General features: G+C 43.7%; 1 protein-coding gene across 4 annotated transcripts in view; it reads left to right on the top strand.

The window, feature by feature from the left end:
• The first annotated feature begins 525 nt into the window (after nt 1-525).
• Nucleotides 526-27,160, top strand: part of FBXW4 (F-box and WD repeat domain containing 4) — a 75,662-nt gene continuing 49,027 nt past the window's right edge. The window contains exons 1-5 of one of the 4 annotated variants that reach the window (XM_090278451.1): nt 526-1,448; nt 14,512-14,607; nt 16,957-17,142; nt 17,604-17,736; nt 22,843-22,937. In XM_090278451.1, the coding sequence (XP_090134577.1) occupies nt 739-1,448; nt 14,512-14,607; nt 16,957-17,142; nt 17,604-17,736; nt 22,843-22,937 (1,220 nt within the window). In that variant the 5' untranslated portion in view covers nt 526-738. The remainder of the gene's footprint in view (nt 1,449-14,511; nt 14,608-16,956; nt 17,143-17,603; nt 17,737-22,842; nt 22,938-27,160) is intronic. The other 3 variants (XM_090278447.1, XM_090278448.1, XM_090278449.1) reach the window with 3 other exon arrangements.

The following is a 27,160-nucleotide window of genomic DNA, read 5'->3' as shown; positions in this document are numbered from 1 at the left end:
GGGGGCGTGCCAGCATGTCTAGACTTCAGGTTTTTCTTAGCTCCCCCTTCAGACTGGTGACCTTGTGAATGGAATGGGTGGTGTGAAAGGGGATCATGGGTGAGCCTGGAGAATCCACTTGCGTGTGGGTGGTGACTAATAAGAAGCCCTAACTTTGCCATTTACGGATACACTGGGGAGTTAGGGATTTAGGATCGAGAGGACTGCAAACTTTCCCAAATGTCTAAAATACCAGTTCACTGCCAGGACCGTGGTTCATACCCTGTGTGAGAACCCAGGTTAAGGAATCTACTAACTTTAAGGGGGCTCCAGTTTATGGGGCGCTGGTATGTGGCTTGAGGAAAAGAGGCATCAGCCGAAGAAGAGGAGCGCTCTCAAGCCATCCAAGCGGGTGCTTCTTGAGGGCAGGAGCTCCAACTGGCCGCTTCTGGGAGGCGGAAGCTCCTTTAGTGTGCGGTCTTTGGCCAGGCCCTCAGCCGGCCTCCTCACGTGCTAGACCAATGAATGCATGTGCTTGCACCAAACGCTCCAGGTGGCTCGGGGATCGGGAAGGGGGTCCGCTCTCCGGCCAGAACCCCGAAGCCGCTCCGCGGCCAAGGATGTGAGGGGCGGGTCCAGGTGTCGGCCCGCTCCGCCCCATGTGACCCGGTCCGACATGGTGTCGCCTCCTCCCGGGGCAGCGGCGGCTGTGGCGGGGGCTCGGGCTCGCCTGTGCGTCGGCCGGCCCTGCGGCCGCTCATGAGCAGCCAGGGCCGCTTGGGGCCCCCCGGGAACGGCGGGCCGGGCAAGGGCGAGAGCGGGGAGGAGAGGAAACTGCAGGAAGGGAGGGTCGCGCGGAGAAAGCGGAAGAACGGGAAGGGAAAAGCAGGAGCGAGGCAAGGCGGAAGAGGAAGCGGGGCGGTAGGGAAGCCGGAGCCGCCAAAGGCGAAGGAGGCAGCAGGGTTGGGAGCCGAGGCGGGAGCGGGGGCAGGTCCGGGGGAGGAAGGAGAGGGAGGCGGAAGCGTGGAGGAAGGGGCGAGAAGGATCGTAAGGGGAGATGAGGAGAGCGCAGGGGCAGGGAAGGAGGCCAAAGGTAGAGACGAGGGCAACCAGGAATGGAGGGCCAGGACTGGGCGGCGGGAGGACGCAAGGCCGGGCAGAGAACAGGAACGAGGGGGTGAGGCTTGGGGCCGCCTCGCGGGAGCAGGGGCGGGGGCGGCCGTGGCAGCGGAGGCCGAGGAGGAGGCGGCCGCTCGGGAGCCGGCGGGCCGCCCAGCTGCGGGGTCCGCGCTCTGGCGCCTGCCAGAGGAGCTGCTGCTGCTCATCTGTTCCTACCTGGACATGCGGGCCCTCGGCCGCCTGGCTCAGGTGTGCCGCTGGCTGCGGCGCTTCACCAGCTGCGACCTGCTCTGGCGCCGGATAGCCCGGGCCTCGCTCAACTCCGGCTTCACGCGGCTCGGCACCGACCTGTAAGCGCCCGCTCGCCCGCCCGCTTACCCGCCCCGGGGTCGGCCCGCGTCCCGGGAAAGGGCGGGGCGCCGCGGCCTGGTCAGCCTGGGGCCGTGTCGCACCCCGAATTCCGTGGCACTGCCCCAGCCTCCACCGAGACCCCTACCCGAGCACCCTTCTCTTCTCGGAGGTCCCCACCCGAGGGGGCCTGCCAAGAACATCCCTCAGTGTGCGCCCTCCCCGTGGGCGGCTCCTCACAATTAGCCATCTTAAGCATTCCCTTCAGCTTTTAATTGTGTCTTTCTCACAGACCTTGACTCGCTGCGTTCCTCAGCCCCAGAGAGCCTGGCTGGTCTTCGGAGGCCTCCTTCCGGTCCGGGTCTAGGGCTTGGGTTCACTGTGTGGTCTCTTAGAACGTTCTGTGGACGTTCATCCTTTCACCCTCTTCTAAAGGGTGTTAGGCTCCAGGGCTCAGATCAAGTCCAATGTGGAGAACAGGGCTCAGACCTGAAGCGAAGGCCCTTGGTCCAAGTGTCAACGCTATTTTATGACTTGATCCAGGCAGAACGACCCACAAAAGGGTGCCTGCTTATGGCACGACGTTGGGTTAGATTTAGGCTGCATGTAAGGGCATGGTATTGCAATTTGGCTTGTTCTTAGTAGGATTTGAGATCTGTGAATGAACAACTTTCCTGAATTACTTAAGCTATTAAACAGAAGGGAAAATATGTATGAAATTGGGGGAGTGAAAGCTTTCAGATTGCACTCAACTCCATCCAGTTTGGGTTTTAAAAAGGTAGTTCAAGTATAGTATAACAACATTTTAAAAAGTCATTTTAAGACATAAAAAGCTATAATGCCATCACCTCTAGACAACTATTGATTTTTTAAAATTACTTTTCAGTTACACACTTCTTCGTTGCTATCTTACTGATCCTAACAGAATAGGTACATAGTGTTTGTGGGCTGTACCATGAGATTATGTTTATGTTATGTCCATATTTTTGCTATTATAGATAAATGAATAATGTACTTCTGGTAGCAGCTTTATTGAAATATAAGCCACATACCATCTAATACATATCTCTTTTTGAATTAGTTACTTAGGATAAATTCTCAAGATTGGCATTATTGGGTCAAAGGTTATGGATTGGAAAGGTATACCAAGTCACTGTGGCACCAGCAATGAATGTGAAAATTTTAAAAATCTTTGCTATTTTGAGGCATATAATGGTATCGCAAAGTTTTGTTATTTTGCATTTCTTTTACCACTGATCAGGATAAATATTTTCCCATATGTTTGTTTCATCTGTGAGATTGTCTGTTCTGAGTCTTTGCCCATTTATTATTTGAAGTCTTGATGTTTTTCTTGTAAATTTGGAATCCTTGTGGGTTATAGATATTAGGCTGTAGTTATTAGGCTATCATTTGTCATCTTTGATGCAAATATTTTTTCCCTAGTTTTTTTTACTTTACTGTTTTTAGTATATGGAAGTTTTACACTTAAATACAGGGGTGGGGAAAATTAGGTTTACAGTTGTTGTATGGAAAATAATACAATAATTAATAGTAATACAAGAATAAACTGTGGTTTGCCTACTCACAACTGTAAACCTACTTTTGTCTACTCTTGTATGTCAGAATCTGTTGGTCTTTTGTGATTTATTTTTTTCCCCAAATCTGAGAAATTTATAACCCCCCAAAGACCTGAAAAATCTTCTGTTTGAATAGGTACTGATTTTCTTATATTTTGACTTTTTAGACTAGTTAACACTTCAGTCAATATCACTTATATGTGCAAAGGGTGAATTCAACTCTTATTTTCTAAATGGTTACCTGGTTATCACTATACCTTTTGTTAAGTAATTCCTATCTTTCCCTTTGTTTTAGTAAGCTTATTTTGTCAACTATTAATGAAGTCTATTTTGTTCCACTGATATATTTTTGCATTTCCATACTACTTTAAATGCTGTTTTTTGATAGGGTCTAATATCTGTTAGGGTTCCATTATCCTTGTTGGATTTGTGTGTGTGTGTGTGAGAGAGAGAGAGAGAGAGAAAGACATCTCTACTTCCACACAGACACCCAAGCAAGAATAAATTCTGTGCCTTTTCAAAAGTTTTTGTGGTTTTCAATATAAAGTTCCCACACACCTGTTGTTTTACTTATTGCTAAATATGTTATGCATTTTGTTTTTATTATGAATGCAGGCTCTTTTTTAGTATGTTTTCCATTTGGATATTATTGATGTACAAGATTAATTTTTTGTAAATTTTGATCCTGATCATTTTGTTTAACTTTTATTAATTGTCATACAATTTTCTTATTGATGACAATGATTCTCTGGGATGTTTTTGGGATGTAATCTTGTTACCTTTATTTCTCATAGGAAAAACTTTTAGAGAATGTATAAGAGAAGGTGGCTAAATTGACTGGAATCCAAGCCAGTCAAGGCATAGTTTGACTTTCTCTTCCTCCTTTTAGAGATTGAATGGATGAGTGAAAGAATTGATGCTTATTTTTCTTTTCTTTTCAAGTGCTCTAGAGAGCTAATGGAAATGAATGTGTGTTCTATAAGTAGTAATAGCAATAAAATAAAAATGAGTTTATGGGTATAGTATAAACTTATTTATAGTGCTTTGAGACTGCAAAGTGATATGGCTTTATTATTTATTAGCCATGTGTGTTTTGCTTTTTTGCCTGTCTCCTAGGATGAGGCATCTCCAAATTTCTAGGGAAGTTGTTTTATCACAGTACTTGATAAAGAGCAAGGTCACTGTTTGTGTTTTCTGAGTTGAGGGGAGAAGTTATGTGTGTTAGAGCAGGTGGAGACAGTGTTTACTAGTGTGGTCTGTTTCTGGACAGCTGCAGAGACGTGATAAGCCACCAAGAGAGGTGGTTGTTTGTCATGCCTGGAGGGAGATGGTATACACCCCATTCCTCTTATGGCATCAGGGTGCCAGGGCCCAAATTTCAGTGGGAGTATGGCTGCTAGTTCATGTTTTGGGCTAATTAATTGCAGACTGGATAGTGGGATAAGTTTTTATAAGTACAACACAAAACTTCATTTTATCAGAAGTGAGGTTTATCACAACCTCACTGTACCAGAGTTTTATCATCTATAAAGAATGGGAATAACATATCTTGTAAAATGAGGCTTCAATGTGTAAGTGCTGGCATAGTCCCCAGCGCATAGTAGGCACTCAATAAGTTGTTGTAAAATGGAACTTCTGAATTGCTTGGCTTCCCCTCTAGTTGGTCTGTATATAGCAAAAGTGGAGATGGTTTGATTTGGAGATGCTGCCTAAAGACAGGAGGTGAGGGAAAACACACACACGGCTTAGTTTCTCTCACCTGTCCTAAATGTTTTTGGAAACATGACAGTAGAACCTGTGAGCTTAGGGTCTGCACTCCCTGCCGGAGAGCCTCTTGATTCTCAGAAACACAAACTGCTAAGGTTTACTGACCTTCCGGCCTAGGGCAAGTCCCATTCAGTTTGGCTGTTCCTAACTGATCATAGCTTTGTTGAGTAAGATGAACTGCTTTGGTTCCTTGTGATTTGTTAATGGTCTTATACTTGTGCTTGAAGGCATTTTGGTCACTTTAAAACCACAAACAAATAATTTGCTTCCCTTTAGGCCTCTTGCTCAAACAGTGAACACTGGTAGGTATCCTGAGGGTTTTTTCTTTTAAAAAAAAAAAAAGCAGACACAGGGACAGTTTGAGTCAGTCATCTGGTTTAAAATCGGTTCTGTTTGAAGGTTTTATAAAAACCTGGGGGAATGGAAAGATCTGTAATATAAAAATCAAGGAAATGTTTCATATAGCAATCATTTAAGTTTTTCCTAGAGTAGAGGGGAAACTAACCTAGTTCAGTCTTCAAAAACAAAACAGTGAAATTTGACTGCCAGTTTATAATGTAGGCTAACTGCAGGTAGTATGATAGGCGGAAGAGCAAAGGTGCTACCTTCAAATATTCTGATACTGAAAATTAACAAGAGCAAAGAATGGAAAGAAAGAAGTATATCCATGTATGTAAATCTGTTTTTTAAAAAATACTTCTGCCAGCCCTGGCTGGTGTGCGTCAATGAATTGAAGACCGGCCTGTGAACCAATAGGTTGCTGGTTCGATTCCCAGTCAGGGCACATGCCTGGGTTGTGGGCCAGGTTCCCAGTTGGGGGTACGTGAGAGGCAGCCAATCCATTTTTCTCTCCCTCATCGATGTTTCTCTCTTTCTCTCTCCCTTCCCCTCTCTCTGAAAACAAATAAAATATTTTTTAAAAATAAAAATACTTCTGCCAGTCTTATGTTAAAGAAAGCTTACTTAATCCTCTTCCTTCCAAATTAAGTCCTACATGTTTTCAAACTTGAATTTTATTTTAAATCTCCTTTGAGCAATACATGGGTGCTCTTGCATTGGCCTGTGATAGATTTGCCTAGAACTCACAATAGGTGTTTAGGGAGTCAGGCTCTGGGGTGTTTGCCCTGGCATGTACATTCATTCCTCAGACAGGGTCTTGGAGGCTTGGAGCACTTTGAGGCTGAGGAACTGGGGTATCTATTTCAGTGATGATTAACGTCCAGAGTGGTGAGATGGACACAGATAAGCCGAGTGTGTTTGTTTGTTTTAAAATGATTGGGCCTAAGAGCATTTTTTTTTTCTTGGGGGGTGGGGGGCAGAAAGCATAAAGTTTCCTTTCCTGGCTCTGAACAGAGAAGGCTACGCTTACTGGTTACATTTAAGACCTAAACAGTGATTTTCGGAAAACAATTATCAACTTAAAGTACCTGAGGCTTTCTCCTTCCCCTTTCTGCCTTACCTAGGGAGGAAGAGGCACGCACTTGTTCTCCAGTGCACTGCAGGGTTTCATATATGGATGTTATTTATCTTCAGTCGTTTTGGAAAGGCCTTATTTTTAATGGTTCTGTGAGGTAATGGAAGTTGAGTTCAGTTTACATGCTTAAAATAAATAAAACCAATACACCTGTGGAAGCAGGAAATGGTCTAGTGCAGTCAGTACCTCCCACTGCAAACTGGAAGAATGGAAGAGGCCTTTTCCTCCAAGATGGTGAGAATATAGAAGCTGCTTATATACTTTCCGAGTCCTGTAAAATTTGAAGAGTAGGAGATGCATTTGCTAGTTTTCAGGGCAGAAACATGGAGAAACCCAAAGTCCTCACAATCTGCAAGATGAGTAATTCTTACTGAAATGAGATCTCTGAAAGTATTTCAGTACTCTGTACTTCCAATTTTCTGTGTCTAATACCTTCACCTGTGGTAAAAGTTGTGCTTGAGCTGCTGAAATCAAACTGATAGTGAGGTTACTGAAGAACATGCAGATTTAAAAAAAACAACAACTATTTTTGAGTGTTTGACATGGAAAAGAATTACCTTCGTGTGACAACTTAACCTTAACTGGGGTGACTCTGGCATTGGATTAGTTTCTGGTCCTGACTCATAACCATGGAACAGGGAGATGTTCTGGTAGACTCTTCTTGATGCCAGGCTCCTATAAGTTTTGAAAATTTAAGATGAGATAAACTGCTTGAAAAAAATGAGAAAGTTGAATTTTGAAATTTCAGTGGAAATTGGCATACCTCCCCGCCTCTCATTCCTAGAAAGAGATTTTTGCTAAGCTCCAGAATTTACCTCGGGTGTGTCAACCAAATCCAAAGATTTGGTTTATTCTTTCTATTCAGCAGTCTTGTTCAGGTATGACCAGGATTCAGATGAACTTCAGTTGTAATTCATAGAAGCAAGATGGTTGGGCTTATTAAGGATCCATTTATGAATCCTAAATCGTGTATATGCTTGAACTGTGTCTAAAACTGAGCATGAGGCTGTCTGGGGAAAGAATTTATCTCTTGTTAGAGGTTAGCCGCCTTGTCTCAACTTTTAGTCAGTTCATCATATCCAAACTGTCCCCATTGCCCTCCCTGGGAGTCTGGGCCACCCAATGGGCCCCCGTGCCTGCCCCTCTTTAGCCCATAGTTAATCGCCAGTACATTCTTTCTTCTTCTCCTTCTTTTTGGTATTTGACATGAGCTCAAATTGCTGAGAAAGGTGACAACTGTGAAATGAAGACAGGGCTTGGAGACACCTTAAAAAATACATGCAAAGGCCACTAAATGACAAGAGCAGACTGCCAGGCTCTTTCAAAACATCACCACGTCTGTTGACTTTCCATTCCTTGTCCGCAGCACAAAATTGGAGGTCAAAGAATCATAGGAGTTAGAGATGGAAAAGACATTTGGGGTCAACCAGTTCATCCCTCCGCCTTCTCCTGCCCCTGATTCCAAATCATTCCTTACATTATATTTTCTCCCTCAGCTCTTGTACAGTTTTCACGGTCTTCACTCAACCACGGCTGTCACCTTTGGGGAATGATGCTGAAGGCTCTGTCCAGTTTCTCCTCAGCAAAGAGAGATACTGCTTCTGCCCCTAGTTGACATTTGTGAACTTCTTTGTTGGTGGTCTCAGCTGAGAGGCTGACGGCTAACTGGAAGTCTCTCTGCTGCCTGGTGATGGGGCTTTTCTAGACAGAAAAGCGCATTTGGTGTGTGATGATGTTGGGAAAAGGGGAAAGGGCTAGGGTGCGGTGTAGCCGTTGCTAAATTTGTTCCTAGACTTGTTTTTCAAGGCTCTTAACCTGAAAAGAGATTTGTGTGTTTGTATGTGTATGTGTGTGTGTGTGTGTCTATAGGAGGTATTGGGGAGGTGGATAGTGATAAGGAAATTACACTGAATAGAAGTTTTTTTAAGAACCCTACCTTGCAAATGGGTAGGTTAAACAAACAGATACACAAGTACTAGTTTGGTGAAGGAGAAGAGGATTATTTAAATGGATTGGGGGCAAGTATTTTGGACTAGGGCACACTTTTGCTTTTGGGGTCTCCCTTATTTTAAGTAGTAGAGAAAGAAAACCTATGTTTACTGGCTGCATGGTTTGGCAGGGAGAATGGTCATTTTTAGAGGCAGCTTTGGAAGGTTACCCCCAGCTCCCCCTCTTGTTCAGCAGCTGTTGGGAGCAGTCCAAAGGGGGTATTATATTTCTTCTGGTAACTCTGCCAAGAATGAGAGGAAATCCACAATCTGTGGGCTTTTTTGGGGAGGATGGGGATGGTGGGGTGGCAGGTGATGGGACAGGGAAATTAAATTGTTTTATAGTAAATACGTTGAGATATTTTCCTGGAAAGCTGTTTCACTGAAAGGAGTGATATTTCCCCTGCTGACTAGATCTGTAATGGGTTCTTCTGGTACTTCATTTTCTTTCCTCCCTGTAGTGCCTATGTTTCTCTGAATTTTCCTTTAGAAAGTCCATATTGAAAAGGCAAGTTAAGATTCAGATACAGGTGGTGCGTGCTTAAGAGAGGCCTTCCTCTAGGAGTGAGTTACTAAAGGAGAACCTCTCATTCATCACTTATCTTGGCTGCAGTTTGACTTTATCGTAATGACCTAGAAATTGGAGATGTAAAACTTTCTGGGTGGCGTCTGGTTCATGTTCTCTCCATCCCTTCATCCAGGCTGGAAGGGCACCAGGGCTTTCGAAACTTGGCCACCAGGACCGAGAATCTGCTTTGGTGATTAATATGAAACACAGTTATAAGATTAAAAACTGTGAAATAACCCAGAGAAGCAGAATAGTGTGTTCCTCACATTTCAGATGGGGAGCCTATGGAAAAGTCATTTTGAAGGTATGAGAAACAAGGTCCACCTCTGAGTGTTAGGTACCAATTCATGACTCAATTAGAGGACGGCCTGTTTTCAGAAAACAGTGGTATCTTTCTTGCTGTTGTTTATTCTCAGAAAGTGCTAGATCAGCCTGTACTGTGGGATTTTTGAAAACTGATTCTGTGATCAAACGAGTGTGGGAAATGCTGTGCTCCACATCCCCTCTCTTGGGAATTCACAATGCCCATTGGTAAACTGAAGGCATTGAGATGTCCTGTGATAGGCCCGTTTAATTTTGTTTCATCCAGCACTTCCCAAAAGGTTTCGATAATAAAATTCTTTTTTTCACTGTTTAGTATCTCTTGACATCTTGCAGAACATGCACACTGGTCAAGTGCCCTGCAAATACAGAACTGGACCAATAGCAGGAGGAAATGAATATGAATGTGAATGTGACCGTAAATCCTAAACCGCGTAAGGAATCAGGGTTATGCCCAGTTCTTCCAAAACTGCTTTGGAAAGCTTTGACATGTGGGTGCCACATCAGGTTACTTGATCTGCTCAGATTCCTTCCCTGGAGCTTCTCTAGCATAAGAATGTGGAAGCCTTGGTTGAATTCATGAAGATATGCTGTATTATACGTTTTTAGGAAGGGCCTTTGGAGATTGAAGGTCCAGGCTCCTGAAAATCTACAGACATTGTTGAAAGTGTGACTTGCTAAAGGGAGAGCTGTACTTTTAAGAACTTGTTTAGGCAGTTTCTATCAAAAGACCTGCTATGCTAGGACCATGGTTCTCACTTTTTGTGTCTAAGACATACTTTTGGGTGATGTTAGAATTTTTGATAGGATATTAAAGAATTAAAACCTAAATGTCTTTTTTTTTTTAAGCAAGTTTCAAAAAGTTGAAAAACTTGTCTATTTATGTGTTCACTGTCTGGTATGTTCCTGTTTGAGTAGAACTATTACTGCCCTGACCTTGTTCTCTTATAATCTACTTTGAGATAAAGTTTATATCTATTCCTCTGAACATGCAACCTTCCTCTTATTTGTAGCAACTGTGTTGTGAGTCAAATTGTGGCTCAGTGATATGTCTGACAGAAAGCTTTATAAAAGTGGGACTCTTTAGTTGAATGAAAATAAATTCTATAAATCGTTTAAAATTTGATGGCATACTTATTCAGGGTTCCTGTTATACCGCTGATTGAGATCCACTTTCAGAAGTACTAAGAGGTTTAAGGACTTGATCCTGTGGAATTTATGACTGTATTGGACAAACAAGACACACAGCTGTGAAAAGCTAACAAGCCTAGGTTTATAATAGGTTCAGTCTACAGGTTCACATGAGAAGGCGAGGAATGTTTGGAGGAATCAGGGAAGTAGAGGCTTAAGCTGGATCTTGAAGAATGGGTGAATTTGACTAGTGCCCAGAAGAGGGAAGGAAGCATCTGTCAAGGACTAAGTAGGTTGGGGCTGCAACATGGGAGAAGGTATGAGTACAGTTATAAATGCGGAAGAGATGGGTTTGGCTGGAGTTCAGTTGCATAGTGTGGAGCCATGGGAAGTGAAGTTGAGTGAATAAGGTGAGCTGTCATTGGAGGCCTTTCAAAGGAGATATGAGTCTGCTCCACGTTCTCCTTGTGCATGGTTCTGTCCTCATGCTGACATGTTCCCTATAATCTCATTTCACCCTGCATGTTGGTGTTATGCCCTGTTCCCTGGCCAAAAGGGTAAGCAATTTAACACAATATAATGATTTTTTTTTTTTAACCTTAATTATGGACCTCTGCTGCTGACGGCCATTGGAGGATTTAGTCTAATGCCAAGTATAAACAAAGAGATAGAAGTTTTTTGTCTTAGGCTGTTTAAATGCTTGTACCTAAAGCCAAATTCTTAGTTTTAGTAGAAGAGCTCTAGTGGGTACAGGCACTATGTGAGGAAATTTGCTTTCTGGAGAGCAAGGAGATCAAAGAAATTCAGAGACAGTATTCATTAAAAATTCCAAGCCCCCAAGCATCATTTTGCATAACCCTGTTCCCCTCCTTAGCCCAGTGCTCCTTGTCATGGCCTTGATTGTCACTTGTGGACAGATACCTTCCTTTTCTGAATTGCCAAGTCAGTAGGAAGTTATGCTTATGGTAGTCGTGCCAGTCATGGAGGTAGGCAGCTTGGGTGGCATCAAGGGGACTCAAACTACAAGATGGAGCAGGGAGGGAAGTTGATTTGTGTCCCAGGAGTTTTCTGATCGTAGGGACTCAGGTTTAAGACCTCTATGATATACCCACACCTCCCCTTCCCTCACCCCTAAGCCATTTTTCTTCTGACTAGGTTTATTTATTTGCTTTTGGTTTGGGGTGCGGAGAGGAGAGGTGAAATGAAAGGGGACTCTAGATAACTGCCTAGATTAATTTCTGTCCCGCTGGACTTACTTGTTGCCGAGGTTTTAAGGGGCCCGATACCTTACTGTGGGTGCATGTTGTATTGTTTTTGTTTAAAATAGGTCATATGCCCAGGAATGCAGTCAAACTATAATGGTGACTAAGTGCCGGAAAGCTGAGAAGGTGGGGGCCCAAGTGGAAAAATGAGCCTGAGGCAAGAGAAGGAGGGCTGGGAAAATGGAAGTTCCAGTGGGCCCACAGGCCAGGTTAGAGATCCCTCGTGCCTAACAGCCATGTAAGAGGCTTGTTTTCAGGGCACCATTAGTTTTTGGAGGGAGTACGCCCACTACACCAGTAACCGTGGTGGAGAAACAGCTAACCAGAAAGCATTTCAAGGATGGGAACAAGGGTCCTTATTGAATTCCCAGGGGCTCCTGCTCCTGTCATCTTAGTCACATCTGCTGCCTTGTTTTACTGACCCCTTCTGACTGGACCATGGCAGGAGGGATACCTGCTTTCAGAGAAAGAAGATTTTTTTATTCCTTCTGATTTTTCAGGTACTGAAGCCAATAAGAATATGAATACGATTTGACTACTGGTTAGGAAACAATCAGGGATGATTGAACAAACAAAAGGGATGAAAAAGCCTGCTTGTTAGTTGCTTTTAGCGAAGTGAAAGCCAATGGAATGGTTTTAAAAAGTTGACATTTGATTTGAAGGACCAGAGCCAGTATTTTGATTATGGTGTTCACTATGGGAGAGGAAGCTTGCACCTGCTGTTTGGTAGCAGCAGCTTCTAAAGTTCAACTTTGAAAGTTTCTTGCTGCTGATCAGGCCCTCAGGGCAGTGCTTTGACCCTTAGTAAAGTGTCACCAAATTGCAGTTAAGTGACCAGGGAGATGAGAGAAGTGTTATCCTTATCCCAATTCAGGAAATATATTGATTCTTTACCCCCTTGTTTGAATTTCAGTTTCATTTTCTCTTATGAACTTAGACCTGACTGAAGAGGAGAGGTTAGCTACAAACTATCTCTTCTTTTATATCTGGGAGGATATGCAAATGAATTTGACAGGTAGTCTAATCATTTTCATTAAGAGATGAGTTCTTTTGGTCCATCCTGTTGACAGGCTTTTACTGTCCTCAGTTCTCTAGTTGGTAGTATAGGGTGCTTCCTAGTAATGTGAATCCAGGGATCATATGCACCCAATGGACAAATTCAGTATTGTATTATAGCTTTAACATGTGTACACCCAAATCCTAATCATTCAGCCTGGGAGGGGACAAAGTTTGACATTAGAAGTACAGTTTCTACTAGTTATAATTGAGTTAGAAGAAAAACAAATGATTATTGAATTAGCTTTAGAGATGACACTATTCATGGATATTAATCACTATATAGATTTATATTTCTGTAAAATAACCTTTTTGTAGTGATTTATAACTTATACTGTACTTTGTTTTAGTTGTCATCACTAAAACCCCACAGTTGGGTGAAATACTATCCTCATTTCATAGATGAAGAAACTGACAATTAGAAAAGTTAGATAACCAGGTTTGGATCCTAGTTCCCTAAATCTGCATTCTGTGCTTTTCCCATAACTTCATTTAATCTATGTTTAAACGTAAATTGAAAGGCCTAACTCTCCATAACTGTGTGATATATTTTTTAAAATTGCTCACTTCTGAAACTACCATCTATCCTCACCTCTATTTTATAAATTTGACTTATTAAAAACATTTTTTTATCCTCACGTGAGGACATTTTTTCATTGCTGCTTTTAGAGAGAGAGAAAGGGAGAGAGAGAAACATTGATGCAAGAGAGAAGCATCGATTGGTTACGTTCTGTACCATACCCATCCAGACCAGAGCAGGACCAGGGACTGAACCCACAAGCCAGGCATGTGCCCTGACCAGGAATTGAACCCACAACCCTTTGATTACAGGATGACGCTCCAACCAACTGAGCCACACAGCCCAGGGCTAATTTGACTTAGTTTTTAAATTACCATTCTTTGCTATAGTCATTTCCAAAATATTTTGCAGTCCTCACATTTATCATTTCTACTGGCAATATATTCCTTTGCATTAGTATACCATTCTCCCCCACAGACAGACATTTGGGCTATTGCCAGATTTTAACTCTAATATATAGCTGCAATATATATCTTTGTAAAAAATGTTTTTTTCTTTTGAATTATTTCTTTGTGATATAGTGCCCAAAGTGGGAATGCTGGGTCAAAAGCTGTCATTTAACAACTTTTTTCAACAGAATTCTTTTCTGAAAGGCTGTACCAGCATGCTGCTAGCAATGTATAACCAAACCCAAACTTTTCTATCAAACCAAAGCTAGTGTGATTTTTCTACTTACTAGATGTGAGGTGGTACTTTAATAATTATTTTAATGTGCATGTCTGTAAACTATTGTTATGGGCTGTTTTCCCAGTGTTCTCTCATGTGGAAACTGTGTGCCTGTTCTTATCTGCTGTTGGATATGGACGATAGGATATTGGAGACAGGGTGTGTTACCGTGATAGGTTTTTATCAGTCCCCTAAAACTTTTAAGTATAAAACTTGTACTTATGATGTTAAGTGTTAATTTTCCCCACTCTGTTGCTTTCATTTCAATCTCTTCTTTATTCTATGCAGTATTTAAAATTTAAATAATACTTTAACTTTTAGTTAATAAAACTTTTAAATTCACTCATTTGGGGGAATTTATTGTGCTATGAGGTGATAATCTAAATCAGTTTTTTTTTGTTATGGACAGCCTGTGGTTCCAGCACTGTTTGTCATCTTTTCTCTGTTAGATTGCTTTGGCATTACTATAGACACTTTAAAGGAAAGAGTGTTCTCCTTGGATTTCTTAGTTATCCCAGTATGGGGAGAGGAGGTTTTCCTTTCTTGTCTCCTAGCCCCTTCTGTTATATCCAGATATATTCTGGATGTCCCTGAGTCCTGACTTGTAAGCCCACGGAATTTTCTCTTGTTGGCAATGAACTGTAATGACTGGATTATCTGTTTGTCTGGACACAGGATGGCCAGTGTACCAGTGAAGGAACGAGTGAAGGTGTCTCAAAACTGGAGGTTGGGGCGCTGCCGAGAGGGAATTCTGTTGAAGTGGAGATGCAGGTAAGTAGCCTCTTGACTTTTAAAAAGCTATCTGGGACAGAAAAGCATGCTGGGAAGTGAAAAATCTGGTCCTAGCTAGAGTGTGAATAGCCTATCTTGGGTGGTATGGCCCTGGTGATCCTTTAAATACCATAAAGGGGGCATCAGAGGGACAACTTTTTTTCACATTTATCAAAAAAGAGTATAGAAACCATATTTTATTTTAATGAATTTCATATTTTTATGATTATAAAAATAAGTGTTTATTTAGAAACTTGGAAAAATAGAAAAATTTAAAGAAGAAAATAAAACTTAACTTATAAGTTACCACTCAGAGGTAACCACACTGTTAATGTAGCTCATCAAAAGGTAAATGAAGCCAATATTTCAATGCCATCTTGTTTAACAATTATTTTTCTTTAATTCTTCTACCGTAGGGAGTTATACCTTCACTCCTGGCTTCCTATAGTTCTGTCCTCTACTTTATTAAAAGGCAAAATAGACTCTAAGTGTTTGGATATATATGTTATAGGAGGCAGAGCTTCGGAAAAGTGCCAGGAGATTTAGATAGTGGCTTTGGCACTGCTAATGCCACAGATTTTATGCTTCATCAGTGCTAAATTATTTCAGTTATTATGTGACTCCCTACCAGAAAAAATGCTCCTTGTTGATTGGTTGGATAATTAACATCACGATTCCTCATTCTTGGTTAACCTGTACCTGCACTGATAGATACAGGCACGCTTCTTCTTCTGGTGACCCTTTCTCTCTTGCTTGTGTCCATTGTCTGTTGGTTTTATTATACTGACATCAGTGGCTGCGAATTATGGGGCAGTGGAGATGGAGAAATGTGGATTTTTATGACTTTACCTTTTACTTCCCACTTTTGTCTTTTAATACCAGAAAGTAGAGTTTATTTCTCTATCAAAGTTTTGTCCCTGACACTTTCTTTTTGGCTGGTTTAAAGCAGTCTGGCAAATAAACACACAAAACAGTTACCGGGCTGCCCTGGGATTCTCCACTGTTCACCTGGCATGAACCTGGTTTCTTGTCCTAGGCAATGGCTGCTTACCAGATGACTCTAAACATGAGTTCCAAACCCCTCTGCTGCTGCCCACTTGAGTGTGCCACAAACTCATGCAAGGGGATGTTGAAGAGGAATGTGCATAATGAGTGAAAATGTAGGCATCTATACACACGCTACACATGTTCCATATAATATATGCACACACTTGTAAAAACCTCATGAGCAGAAACTCAGTTCCTACAAAGTCCAAGCTGCATTTAATGGCCCGTCAAGTCAATTTGCAGAACTTTTCCACATTCCCATGACGCTTGTATTAAGGAGTCTGGGGAAGAAACACAGCCCAGTTTGCTCAGACAGGCTTGGCAGTATGAGCTGGTGTCTCTGAAATGGGGATGAATCAGCTGTCCCTGTACTTTGCTTGGGACCTGGTAGCCCCAGAATCCCTACGTAGAGTTGGACAGGCTGCTGGGATGTCTACCTTGGGAAAGGGGCTTAGTCCCCACCAGAGAGCTTGGTGTCTGGCAGAGTCTTCTTTCTTCTCAATGCTCACTCTGTGCCATGGGACTGATCTGTGGCTTCCAACCTTTCTTCCTCCTGCCAGATTGTAAAGGGGAATCTTTAACTGTGTGTGGATTTCTGTTATCAGCTACCTAGGAGAGCTATTTTTCTTTAGCCCCTGAACTATAGTGATTGCCCCAGGGGCTGTATTTTTCCATTGCCATCCTTACCCTATACCCTCTAATAGAGAAATGTAGATATCCCCTGTGAAGATCTAGGTATCTAATCAGTACACTTTTAGCATCCTTTCCTAAATGGCTTTATTCCTTTTATTTATAAATGGCCCCTTTGCTCTAGTAGGACAAGGGAATGGAGCTTCCCTGGGATCACTTTTCTCTTTTCTCTATCGTACCCAAACCAATCTATTGGGAAAGTGGCACATATGGGAGTCTTGGAACCTTGAAACTTAGCACTTACGATTCAAATTAGTAAGAATACAGAATGAAAAAAAATTACTTCATCAGGGTGGAAGGTTTCTTTTTTGCCCTCCCCACCCCTCAGTTTTTGCATTTTCTAAGCTCTGCCTACCAAGTAATTCAAGTCTTAAGCATTCTCCGATTAAAAGTACTATTTTATTGGTCTTATAATTCTCTCTTTTTTAGATAGTCCAAAGATGATTAGGTCATCACAAAGCTCTTTGAAGGAGGGGAGAGCAAGATACATACAGACTTAGTCTTGCAGGTCATCCTTGCTGAGTTGGGGATTGGTCAGCCTCTCCAAAGATTGAAGTCAGGTTTTCATTCTGTATCTTGATGATCCTTAAATTTTGTTTTTCATCTCTGCAGTCAGATGCCCTGGATGCAGCTAGAGGGGAATTCTCTGTACATATCGCAAGCTAATTTCATCCTGGCCTATCAATTCCGCCCAGATGGTGCCAGCTTGAATCGTCGACCCCTGGGAGTCTTTGCTGGGCATGATGAGGACGTTTGCCACTTTGTGTTGGCCAACTCACATATTATCAGCGCAGGAGGGTAAGTGCTACAGGTTTCTCCTTCCACCCTCTTCCTTAGGATTCTTCAGGGAACATCTGCCTGTGTCTGACTTTTCTGTCTTAACTCCAAAGGGATGAGGAGGGAGACTAGAAGAAGGAGTAATGGTTTTTTGTTTGTTTCCCATTCAAAGCACAGAGCTTTACCAAAGGCATTTAACAGGGTTAGCTGGGGAAGGTAAACAGGAGGAGCCTTTAATGAAAAGCGAAGCTGGTGTTGGTACTCCCAAGGGGGAAATTTGTTCTGTCTCTCAGCTCTGTTCAACCCCAAGTGTACTGAAGAAGTAAGCGTGTATAGAAGCTTAGAACCTAACTGGACGGGACTGCCTGAAAACTCACCAAATTTGGATGTCATTCCAGGCTTGGGCTATTCCTGTAGACTTTTTCTCTTCTAACAGAGAAAATAATTGGCTATTGGGGGTGGGCTCTTTATTTCTCTCCTAGAGATGGGAAGATTGGTATTCATAAGATTCATAGCTCCTTCACTGTCAAGTACTCAGCTCATGGACAGGAGGTGAACTGTGTGGACTGCAAAGGGGGCATCATCGTGAGTGGCTCCAGGGACAGAACGGCCAAGGTGAGGTGATCACCCCCTTACATACTGTTATTCCCTGCTGTCTGCTGGGAGTGTGGTGGGAGAGGGTGGATAGGGTCGCAGTCTTGGGATTGGCCGAGAGCATTGGGTGGGGGCGGGGGAAACAACACAATAAAGGACTCACTTATGTGCCTCTGGCATGCAGCTTGCCATGCCAGGTTGTGTCCTTGCCAGCTGGCCTGGGAAAGGAGTGGACAGTGGCTGGGAAGCTTGCCACTCACTTGAAATGTGGCGTGAACTCAAAAACAGAGGGCCTGGCCAGCTTTTCCTCCCTGAGCTGAATTTCCTCAAGTTTGTGGGTTGAGTTCTGACCCCAATATTTTATTTTAAAATCTCCGTCTTTTTACTTGCTCTCTGTTTAGGGAGGTTAATTTTTCACCACCTTGTTTATAAGCAATCAGGCTGATAATTAAAATGTGTTTTTACTGCTTCTCTGGAGAGTGATGTGGTCAGTAAGCAGTAGAAAGATGACAAGAGAAGGGTGTTATTTGTTGCATCATTGCCAAATCGCCTGGCCTGCAGTCAGACATCTGCCAAGACCTAACAGAATGAGCCTGATAAGTAGTGTGACCCCTGCTTTATGGACTCAGCTCATCCCGTTTGGGTCAAATAGGCCCCCACCCATGCGATAGCTTTCTTCGTTTGTGTTTCCAGCAGCCCTAGGCAGGGCCCACACGTGCCTGGCCTGTTAGGGCTGCTGTGGGAACTTTGCTGACAATTTATTTGAGGGTGTAAGAGGCCTGATAGTATCTTGCCTGTCTGTTTTCCAGCATCTGGAGACTTTGTAGTGCTAACAGGAGCAAGATGCTTGTTCGTGTCATCAAACAGGCCTCCAAGACACATAGGGAGAGAAGACTCAGGAGAGGGAAATTTCAGTCTTTACTCACTAACTTTTCTGACTCCATGTACTCTCTGGTGACTACTCCGTCATGGAAAAATGTCACTAATTTCTATAAAAAGAAAAGCTAAGTATGTTCTTTTGTGTTTGTGGAAGTTTTTCCTCCCTTTGCTGTTTTCTTCCTCACACTTTGTATTCTGTCAGAGAAATGCACACCAGCACAAGGAGCCTGAAAAATCCAGAAAACCTTTGAACCAATGTGGAAACTGAATTTCTTATCACCTGCTTCCCATTCCCCCACCCTACACTTCAGATTTCTGATTGGTAACTGTGTGTATGATTCCTTGCGAAGAGGCTGGCCAGAAGTCAATTTGCTCAGAAACCTTTGGTGGCATGTGTGACCTTGATCATCCCATCTCGCTATAGCATCTTCTTGTCATAGTTCAAGCTTCCCCTGGCTCTTCTTCTTCATTGACAGCTCTTTCTTCTATCCTATGCTCTGCTCTGATACCCTGTGCAGTGTAAAATGAAGCTTTATGACCACACATAGCAATGCAAGGGTATGGACTGCTTACGGTCAAAGATGATAGCAATTTTATTTGGAATATTGGGTTAAATACCAACTCAGCCCTATTTAGAGACTTAGTTTTTTTTTTAAAGTATTGAAATAGAGCACTATTGAATTCTAAAATTGTCACTGCAGTGTATCCTTTCTTTTGAGGATTTCTTTTATGTCAGTGACAGAATTCTCCCTCCTGGTTCTTCAACTTCAGAAAGCTAGTCAGCTGTTTGGGGCTTCCCAATGACCTCCAGCCTAGCTCATCTCTGGCTTTCTGGATGCTGCGTTTGTTTCTTCCTTTCTGTTGCTGTCTCTGCATTTCTCCACCTTCATCTTCCTGGCCCATTTCTACATTACCCACAGTTAGCCTTTTATAACTGGCTCTCCACTTTCTTTTGGTGGCATTTGCAATTCTACAGCTGCTACTTCAGGCTTGTAATGCATATGAACCTACATAATAACTATCATGTTTGCCTATAAATATCTATAGCCTCTTTTTGAGGGAGCTCCCCAAATATGTACTGTGTCTTAGAAAAGAGGTTTGTTTTATTGGGGTGAAGAAAACGAAAACATTTTCTTTGTAAGACTGCTGAGCAAGGGACTTCTGGAAAGCCTTCTTCCTCATCCTCCCAGAACCTTAGTTTTAAACTTACTGTGACTTAGCTTGGGTGGCCTCTCTGGACTTTAGTGGGGCCAGCCCCATCCTGAGATGTGGCAGAATGGTAGCTTGCATTCTTGGTGGGTCTGGGCTGGTACTGGCCATCCCTTCATTTCTTCCTTTTTCTCTATCCTTTCATTCATTATGATATGTGCCTATACAAGGCAACCAGGGTTATTCAAAGGGGAGGAATATACAGCCTCTCTCCTTAAGGAGAGCTGAGACATGAGTGCACTCTGAAGGTGATTGGAAATGGCTAAAGACTGAAGTGTGAGGCTCTAGGGAAAGGGCCAGGAAATTTGGAGGGTGGCTGGATCACATCTGGCTTGGAAGGGGAGATTTTATAAAGAGGGAGGGAGCATTTGAACTTGCTTTTTTTCTTCTTTTTGTTATTTTTCAAAGCATAGATTTACTTGTTTGATCTGTAACAATATAGAATGTAACCAGGCACTGTGCTAAGCTCTTTACATTTATTTATTTTCTCATTTTATCTTTTAGGGTAATTTTCTGCTGCATAATTATGCTTACAATATATTTTTAGCTACCCAGTATACACTGCTGTATCAGCTTTATTTGATAAGGTTTTTTTATTAGTAGTACAAATTTTTTGTTAGTGTCATCTTTAATAGCTTCACAATGGATTTGCCATAATTTAGTCACAATTTTTCCTATTGGTGATGCTTGTATCTAGTTTTTTTCCTATAGTATTAAGAACCATTATTATTGATGCCTAATACCTACCAAATACTGTGCTATTGTGCTGGGTAATTTATACATATCTTCACTTTTCCACACTGCAACCCTGAAAGATGGGTATTATTTCTTATTTTATACGTGAGAACCTGAGACTGAGAAGTTATGAAACATCTGTAAGATCAGAGATAATAAGTAACAAATAGTGTTCAGCCCAAATTTGTCTGATTCCGAAGTCCTTTCTGCTATTGCAGGCTTTAGGGAATATTTTTATCATTTAGGTTTTTCTTCATTTTAGGATCATTTTCTTAGGATAGGGTCTCAACAATAGAATGACTGAATCAAAGGCTTTGGTGATTCAATTTTTTTTTCTTTTATTCTAGAAAGAGGGAAGGGAGGGAGAAAGAGAGAGAGAGAGAGTAACATCGATCAGTTACCTCTTATATGTGCCCCAGCTGGGGACTAGACCTGCAACTCAGGCATGTGCCCTGACAAGGAATCAAATTTGTGACCTTTTGATTTGCTGGATGGTCCCCAAGCAACTGAGCCACACCAGCCAGGGCAAAGACTTTGGTGATTTTAAAGGTCTTGGTATATACAGCCAACTGCTTTTTAAAAGGACCGTATAAATGTCCGCTCCCATTGAGTCACATCTCCAGGGATGGGTCTTTTTTGTGTTTGACCACTGAGGGTAAAGATGTGTTCAGCACACTCATGTTCCTGGTGGATGGTGTGCTGCTCAGAACTGGCAGCATGCTTCCTGAGCCACTCCTGGAGACCAGGAACCTTGTTCTGTGGTTTGTACAATCTGGGAATCCACCAGACAGTTTCCTGGAGAGCACTAATGAATTCAGGCCTAGGCTGTCCCCATAGATTTGGTAATCAGAGTCCTTAGTGTCTTCCTACCACCCATGCAAGAACATGCCTTCTAGGGGGCCTGTATCAGAGAAAAGGTAAACCTCTTTCAATATGGGGCCGTCTGAAAGAGGACATCAGAAGTGCATCTAGTTACTACCAAAGCGGCCTGACTATAGATCCAGAAGAGTAAGCTGGAATCATGGCACTCTGAGAACTTTCTGGTATTTACCTTTGTTTTCTGCTCCTCCTCATTCAGGCTTTTCTTGTTACATTTATTTTCTTTTCCCTATGTTGAGAAAAGCAACTCATGCCCACTGCCCCGATCATGCACACAAAATCTATAGCACTTTCTCCTTTTATAGGGAAGAGATATCATGTGACCCTAAGGAGGCAGAACCACCCCCACTCCATTACCTACCCCTTAAACTCAAGGAATGTTTCCTGAAAGTTCTTCCATCTAAGGTGCTAACTGACTTGTGTGTTCCCCTTATAGCACTGCAGGGACCTTGAGAGGTCATTGATCCAGCTGGCCGTCTCAGGATCCCTCCTTGGCTGCTGTCTGGGGACAGCCCTGTATATTAGAGGTTTCCCTTCTGTTTAGTTAGAGGCTTATTTCCCTGTGTGTGTCATCTGGGGTAGAGTGAGGCAGGGGGGCCTTGTGCTTAATGGGAGATTTCTAAATGCACTGACGGCTGAGAGGGCTCTGTGAGTGTTGATTAGAGTTAAGCTCAGAGTGGCTGCTAATGTACATTCCTGACTGATAGGGACCAGATAATGTGCTTCAAGCAATATTTTTAACCTGTAGGAGATATGGAAGCTTAAAAGAGTTAAGCTTTTCTGCTACTTTTGGTGACATTAGGTGCTAAATTCCGTGCTGACATGAGCAGCATTGGACCCTGGGCATTATCAACAAACAAACAACAACACACCACCTTCCTACTTTGAAGAGCTTCTTCTTCTTCCATTCTTTCTTTCTCTTGCATCTCTCTTTTTACTCCTCTCTCTAGTTCTACTCTAATTCCATCTCTCTCCTCCCATACCGTGCCTTGATCTTCCTCCCTCCCCCTCCCTCCCCAAAGCAAAACCTTGGTGAGAGATAGGAGAAAGGAAAATCCACAAACATGGGGAGGTTGCTAAGAGGGGTGAGCCCGTCTACTCACTCATCTCAGTCAAGTCTCAGCTGAGGAATGCGAAACTTCTGATTCCCTGGGATGAAGTTGGCGGGGAAGTAAGGGCTGTCGGGTGGGAGTAAAAGAGGGTGGTTAGGACTGAGAGCTAGGGTCTGTTTGGGTGGTAGGCTATATTCAGGAGCCGCGAGGCCCTTCTGCTGGTACCCTGTGCTCTGTGTACACAGGACAGAAGGGGTTCTCCACCACCACCCCACCGCCGCCCAGGGAGAGTCACCCCCAGCTGGTGCATCTTTCCTTCACCCCATACCCATCCAGGCACTGCCAACGAGAGCCTCTCCTCTCCTGTTTCCAGGTATGGTCTTTGGCCTCAGGCCAGCTTGGGCAGTGCTTACACACCATCCAGACTGAAGACCGAGTCTGGTCCATTGCTATCAGTCCATTACTCAGGTAAGGGAGACATTTTTGGATATGATTATGTCCCGTATAATAATGCTTTTATTTTACAAGGTCAGGTGGGCTAGAAAATCTTCTAGCTATATATTCTAGGTTGCTTTGAGTTACTCTCCTGGAGATTTTGGGAATTGTCCCAAGACTTGAGCTATGAAGCTCACTTCATATATGCATGGGGTTGAGATAACCTTCCAGGAGTTAGCTTCCTAAGCATCTAGCTCAGGAATGTGAAGGAAAGAATACTATGTTAGAATGTACCTGAGAGCTCAGGCCTCTCAGAACCCCTGGGAGGAGACAGTACCAGCCAGCCTGCTCCTACAACTCACATCAGTGGTTTGTTCCCCTTGGAAAATGTCTTCTGGAGTATCCATTGCAGAGCTGAGACATCAGGAGAGGCTTGGGGCCTGGGTGCCATTGGGCTTTCATCCAAAGACGTGTGTGGGGGGTAGATTTATTGACTATAGTAGCAGAAGTGCCAAGTTTTTGATGATGGCATTTCTTTACCTTACCCTTTGGCCCGACTGGTATTTCTCTAGCTTTATCTATCCCGACTTCTGCTTTCTGGGCTCTCATGGAGTAAGGCAGAGCCTCTCTCCTCCCCAGCAGAAAACACTGATGCCCTTTCCTGTACCTGCTCCATCACAGTATTTACCCAGGGTCTTCCCCACTTCCTTCCTCCCTCACTCCCAATCCAGATGATCAATAGGAAAGCTGTAGGGATGCACCCTCCAACACTGGGTTTGAGTCAGTCATTTGTTTTATGAGAGAGCCAGTTACCCTCTTTGGTCAGCCCCCTTTCCTTCTTCTCTTCACCCCAAGGAGCTTGCACCCCTCCTCCTGCCCCCTTCCACAACTCCCTTTCAAATTTTTTTCTTCCTAAAGAATTAGAGCCGATTAGCCACGTCATTAATTCTTCAATTTGACGGCTGATATAGCAGGACCTGAAACACATTGCTGACCCCAGAGAATGGAGACCCCATTCCTTAGCATATTGACGATGGGAGAAGTTAATTAAAATTCCACAGAGCGGAGGTGTCGGCTAACCTATAAACCTGTCGCTGTTCAGAACAAATCATTCTAGGAAGCCTAGGAAAGAGGGAAGGAAAGACCAGCAGGGAGTAGAGAGGCCTAAGTATGTGGGAGCAGAGGGTGGAAAATGGAGCCATCAAGGTTTGTCCCCTCCTCAGTTTCTTCCTAATGTCCGTTTTTAAGCCGGTTAGTCAGGCTTTAGGGTCTGTGGGCTGGATCTGTGTAAGGACTGAAGGAAGGTGGGACAATCTGTGAGAGATGGCAGGTGGGCTTATGACTTTATCTTGGTGGTTACCTGTGGACTTCTGCTGGCTTCAGGAAACGGGGGTGGGGGGGCAGGGGTGTAGAGGAAAGTTCTTCAGGGCTGGAGATGATCCTATGCTTCCTGCACATGGGTTTAGGCCAAAGAACCCAGACAGACTCTCCCAGCACCCCCACCCCATATTCTTCTACTCTAGCTACCTCTTCTGGAGTGAGTTAGGCTACCTGTTAACAGAATAGAGCACAGCAACTGTTGAAGATGGTGCCAATAAGAAGGTGAAGATGGAGTCTGCCCTCACCATTAAGTAGCAGTTTCTATTACAATTAACTGAGTTTGGGGAGTTTTGGCTACAACTTGGAGACTGGCTTTGAGGAAGGACCTAGCTTTCTGTTGCTAGTGTGCCCCATGACCACTACTACTACTAGCAGCTGACACTAATTAGTCATTAGCTCTATGCCAAACCCTCTGCCACACCCTTGGTGTACCTCACCTTTGGTGAAAACCTGAGATTTCTATTTTCTTCACATTCTCTTTCAGTCTTCTTGTCTTCTTGGTGTCCTTTCTTGACCCTGGGGTGAGTCTTCCACTCACTGTTGGCTGGCTGTTCAACTCCTGACCCACAGTTATTTGAGATGACCTTTCCCCTAACTCCACAGATGGTATCTTGAACTCTTTAAAAATAGTTTGCATTTGGGATTCTGTCATTACGCTAGGAGACCAGAGTATATGCTAGTGTTATCTCTACTCCTTTTTCTCTTACCCCAAAGTATTCTGGGTTAGAAACCTTTTCATCTCAGTGTTAGATCAGTTTTATCTCTCTGTGTCCATGAATTTGAACCTTTCAATCAGCTCATCCATTTATCCCAATCTGGGAGGCAATGCCTCCTAGCCTTGGGGTCTGTTCTGGGAGACCGAAGTTCTGCTCTGCCATCAGCCATCAGAGGAGCCTCAGGTAGGTCACTCCCTTCTCTGAGCTTTAGTTTCCTCATCTATTAAATGTAAATATTTTTCCTTTACAGAGCTTCCTAGATTATTGTGACTATGACCTGAAATAATGACTGAGAAAATACTCTGCAAAGCTAAAGGGCTGTAATATGATGTCAGCCAGCATCTCTCCTCTCTGGTGTAGCCTTTGTTTAGTGGCTCTCATTCTCCACTCTGGCCAGGGCTTTGCTGGCCCAGGTGGAGTTACATTATATTGCTCTTTTGCAGTCTTCTTGGTGGTGGTGGTGGTGGGGGGACTCAGCAGGAATCTCTCTTTCCTCTCCTTTTCCTTCTGTAATGTTCCGCCCTTGATGCCTGCCTTCTGTTCCCCTTCCTGCCACCTTCCCTGTTGACTATGGTCATCAGTTTCCCTAATGTGATGAGACCCTGAACCCCTCATGAAGAACATGGGACATGTGAGGAGCTGTCCTCTAGGTTTACCTGACAAATTCTCACTCCCTCACAGCTCCCTCATACAGTTAGTTACACTTTTCTTAATTAATCTCTTTCTTCTATTTCAAATAAAATGCGAGAGCTATTTACTGTATTTATCTGATGCAGGGGCTTTTCTGTCTTCCTTTCTTATGTGTTTATTTAGACACTTGTAGCGTGAAACATGAAACCTCAAGCCCTAGGCTTATTTTGAGGTGCTTATGACTGGAAGAAAGCGGGTATTCTTTCCTGTGTCCAAATGTCACCTTTCCTTCCTTCCATGACCTTGAGTTCTTGATTCGTAAACAGTCATGGAAGATGATACTTCACACCAGTTCTGTTCTTAGAGCTGTGTTTAGGCACTTAAAAAACACAGAAGGAAAACCAGTAGTCTCCACAGCAGGGTGGCAGGCAAGGACCTTTGACTCTACTGCTTACCCGTCTTCCTGCCCTGCTAGCAATAGTTCTGTTTTTCAGATTCCTGGCTTACAGATGAGGCCCTCCTCCTGCAGAGGAGCCCCAGCGTGGCGCTGTTATGAGTGACAGAGGATGGGTTGAGCTGGAAGAGCAGTGAGATGCTGGAGGCGTGCCCGGGCTGTAAGGGCACCTGTCTGGGTGTGTTGTAGGGCTGCTCTCAGAGATCCGGCCTCCTGGGGTCACATTGGATTCTGAGCACTTTTCCATGAGTAACATAGAAAAGCAGTTTTTAAAATGTGAAAAATGTTTTGTTGCCATCTAACATTATTACACGCTAAATACAGTTAGTAAATACTCAAGAGTGAGGAAATGCAGAACTGTTAAAGCCTTAATTTCATTCCCTTCTACTTTTCATCTTTCCCTTTCTTACTCCCTTTTCTCCTTACTCCCTGTGAACTGGCTGAACACTTGCTATGAGGCAATTCCCCCCAAAGATCCTATTCAGTGGAGGGGATTAGATGGGTACATAATTGTTGTGGTTGCCACATGATACTAAGTGCCTGAAATGAGGCTGTCTTTGACTGAGGGGGGAGAGGGGTGCCATTCTGGGCAGAGGGAGAAACTGAGGCTCAGGGATGCTTGAGGTGGAGCCCATGTGGGGTGGGATAGAAGAGGCAGCAGCTCGCGCTCCGGTCGTCAGCCTGTGGCCACGTCATTGCCATGCCTTTACCAGTAGCATCTTGGACAGTAGCAGTGGCCCTTGAAGGGCTCTGTGGGACCTGGGGCCAGAGTTGGGATAGAGCAGGGGGTGGGAGGCAGTGTGTAATGGAGGCTTGGGCTCACTCAGTCCAGGAGTGAGGCTTCTCATAGATCTTCAGTTTGCAGGGCTCCCTTCAAGCCGGCCGTGGGGGCCCTGATGGTGAAATGAATCTGTAGGCCTGCCTGCCCTGTTTGCATGGGAAGGGAAGACAGAGGAGCCCCCAGCTCCTCCTTCCTCTGCAGACACCATATTTATTACCCTCAAGGAAAAGGAGGTGCTCAACAGAATCCTTCCCCCATCTCGGGACAATGCTTGCTATCGTGAGAGTGAGTGTGG

The sequence above is a fragment of the Furipterus horrens genome, unplaced genomic scaffold (assembly GCF_987537825.1).
Source record: "Furipterus horrens unplaced genomic scaffold, mFurHor1.1.pri manual_scaffold_5, whole genome shotgun sequence".
In the NCBI taxonomy this organism is placed as follows: Eukaryota; Metazoa; Chordata; class Mammalia; order Chiroptera; family Furipteridae; genus Furipterus; species Furipterus horrens.
Note: the sequence above shows the minus strand (reverse complement) of the source record. Positions and strands in the feature narration are given on the sequence as shown.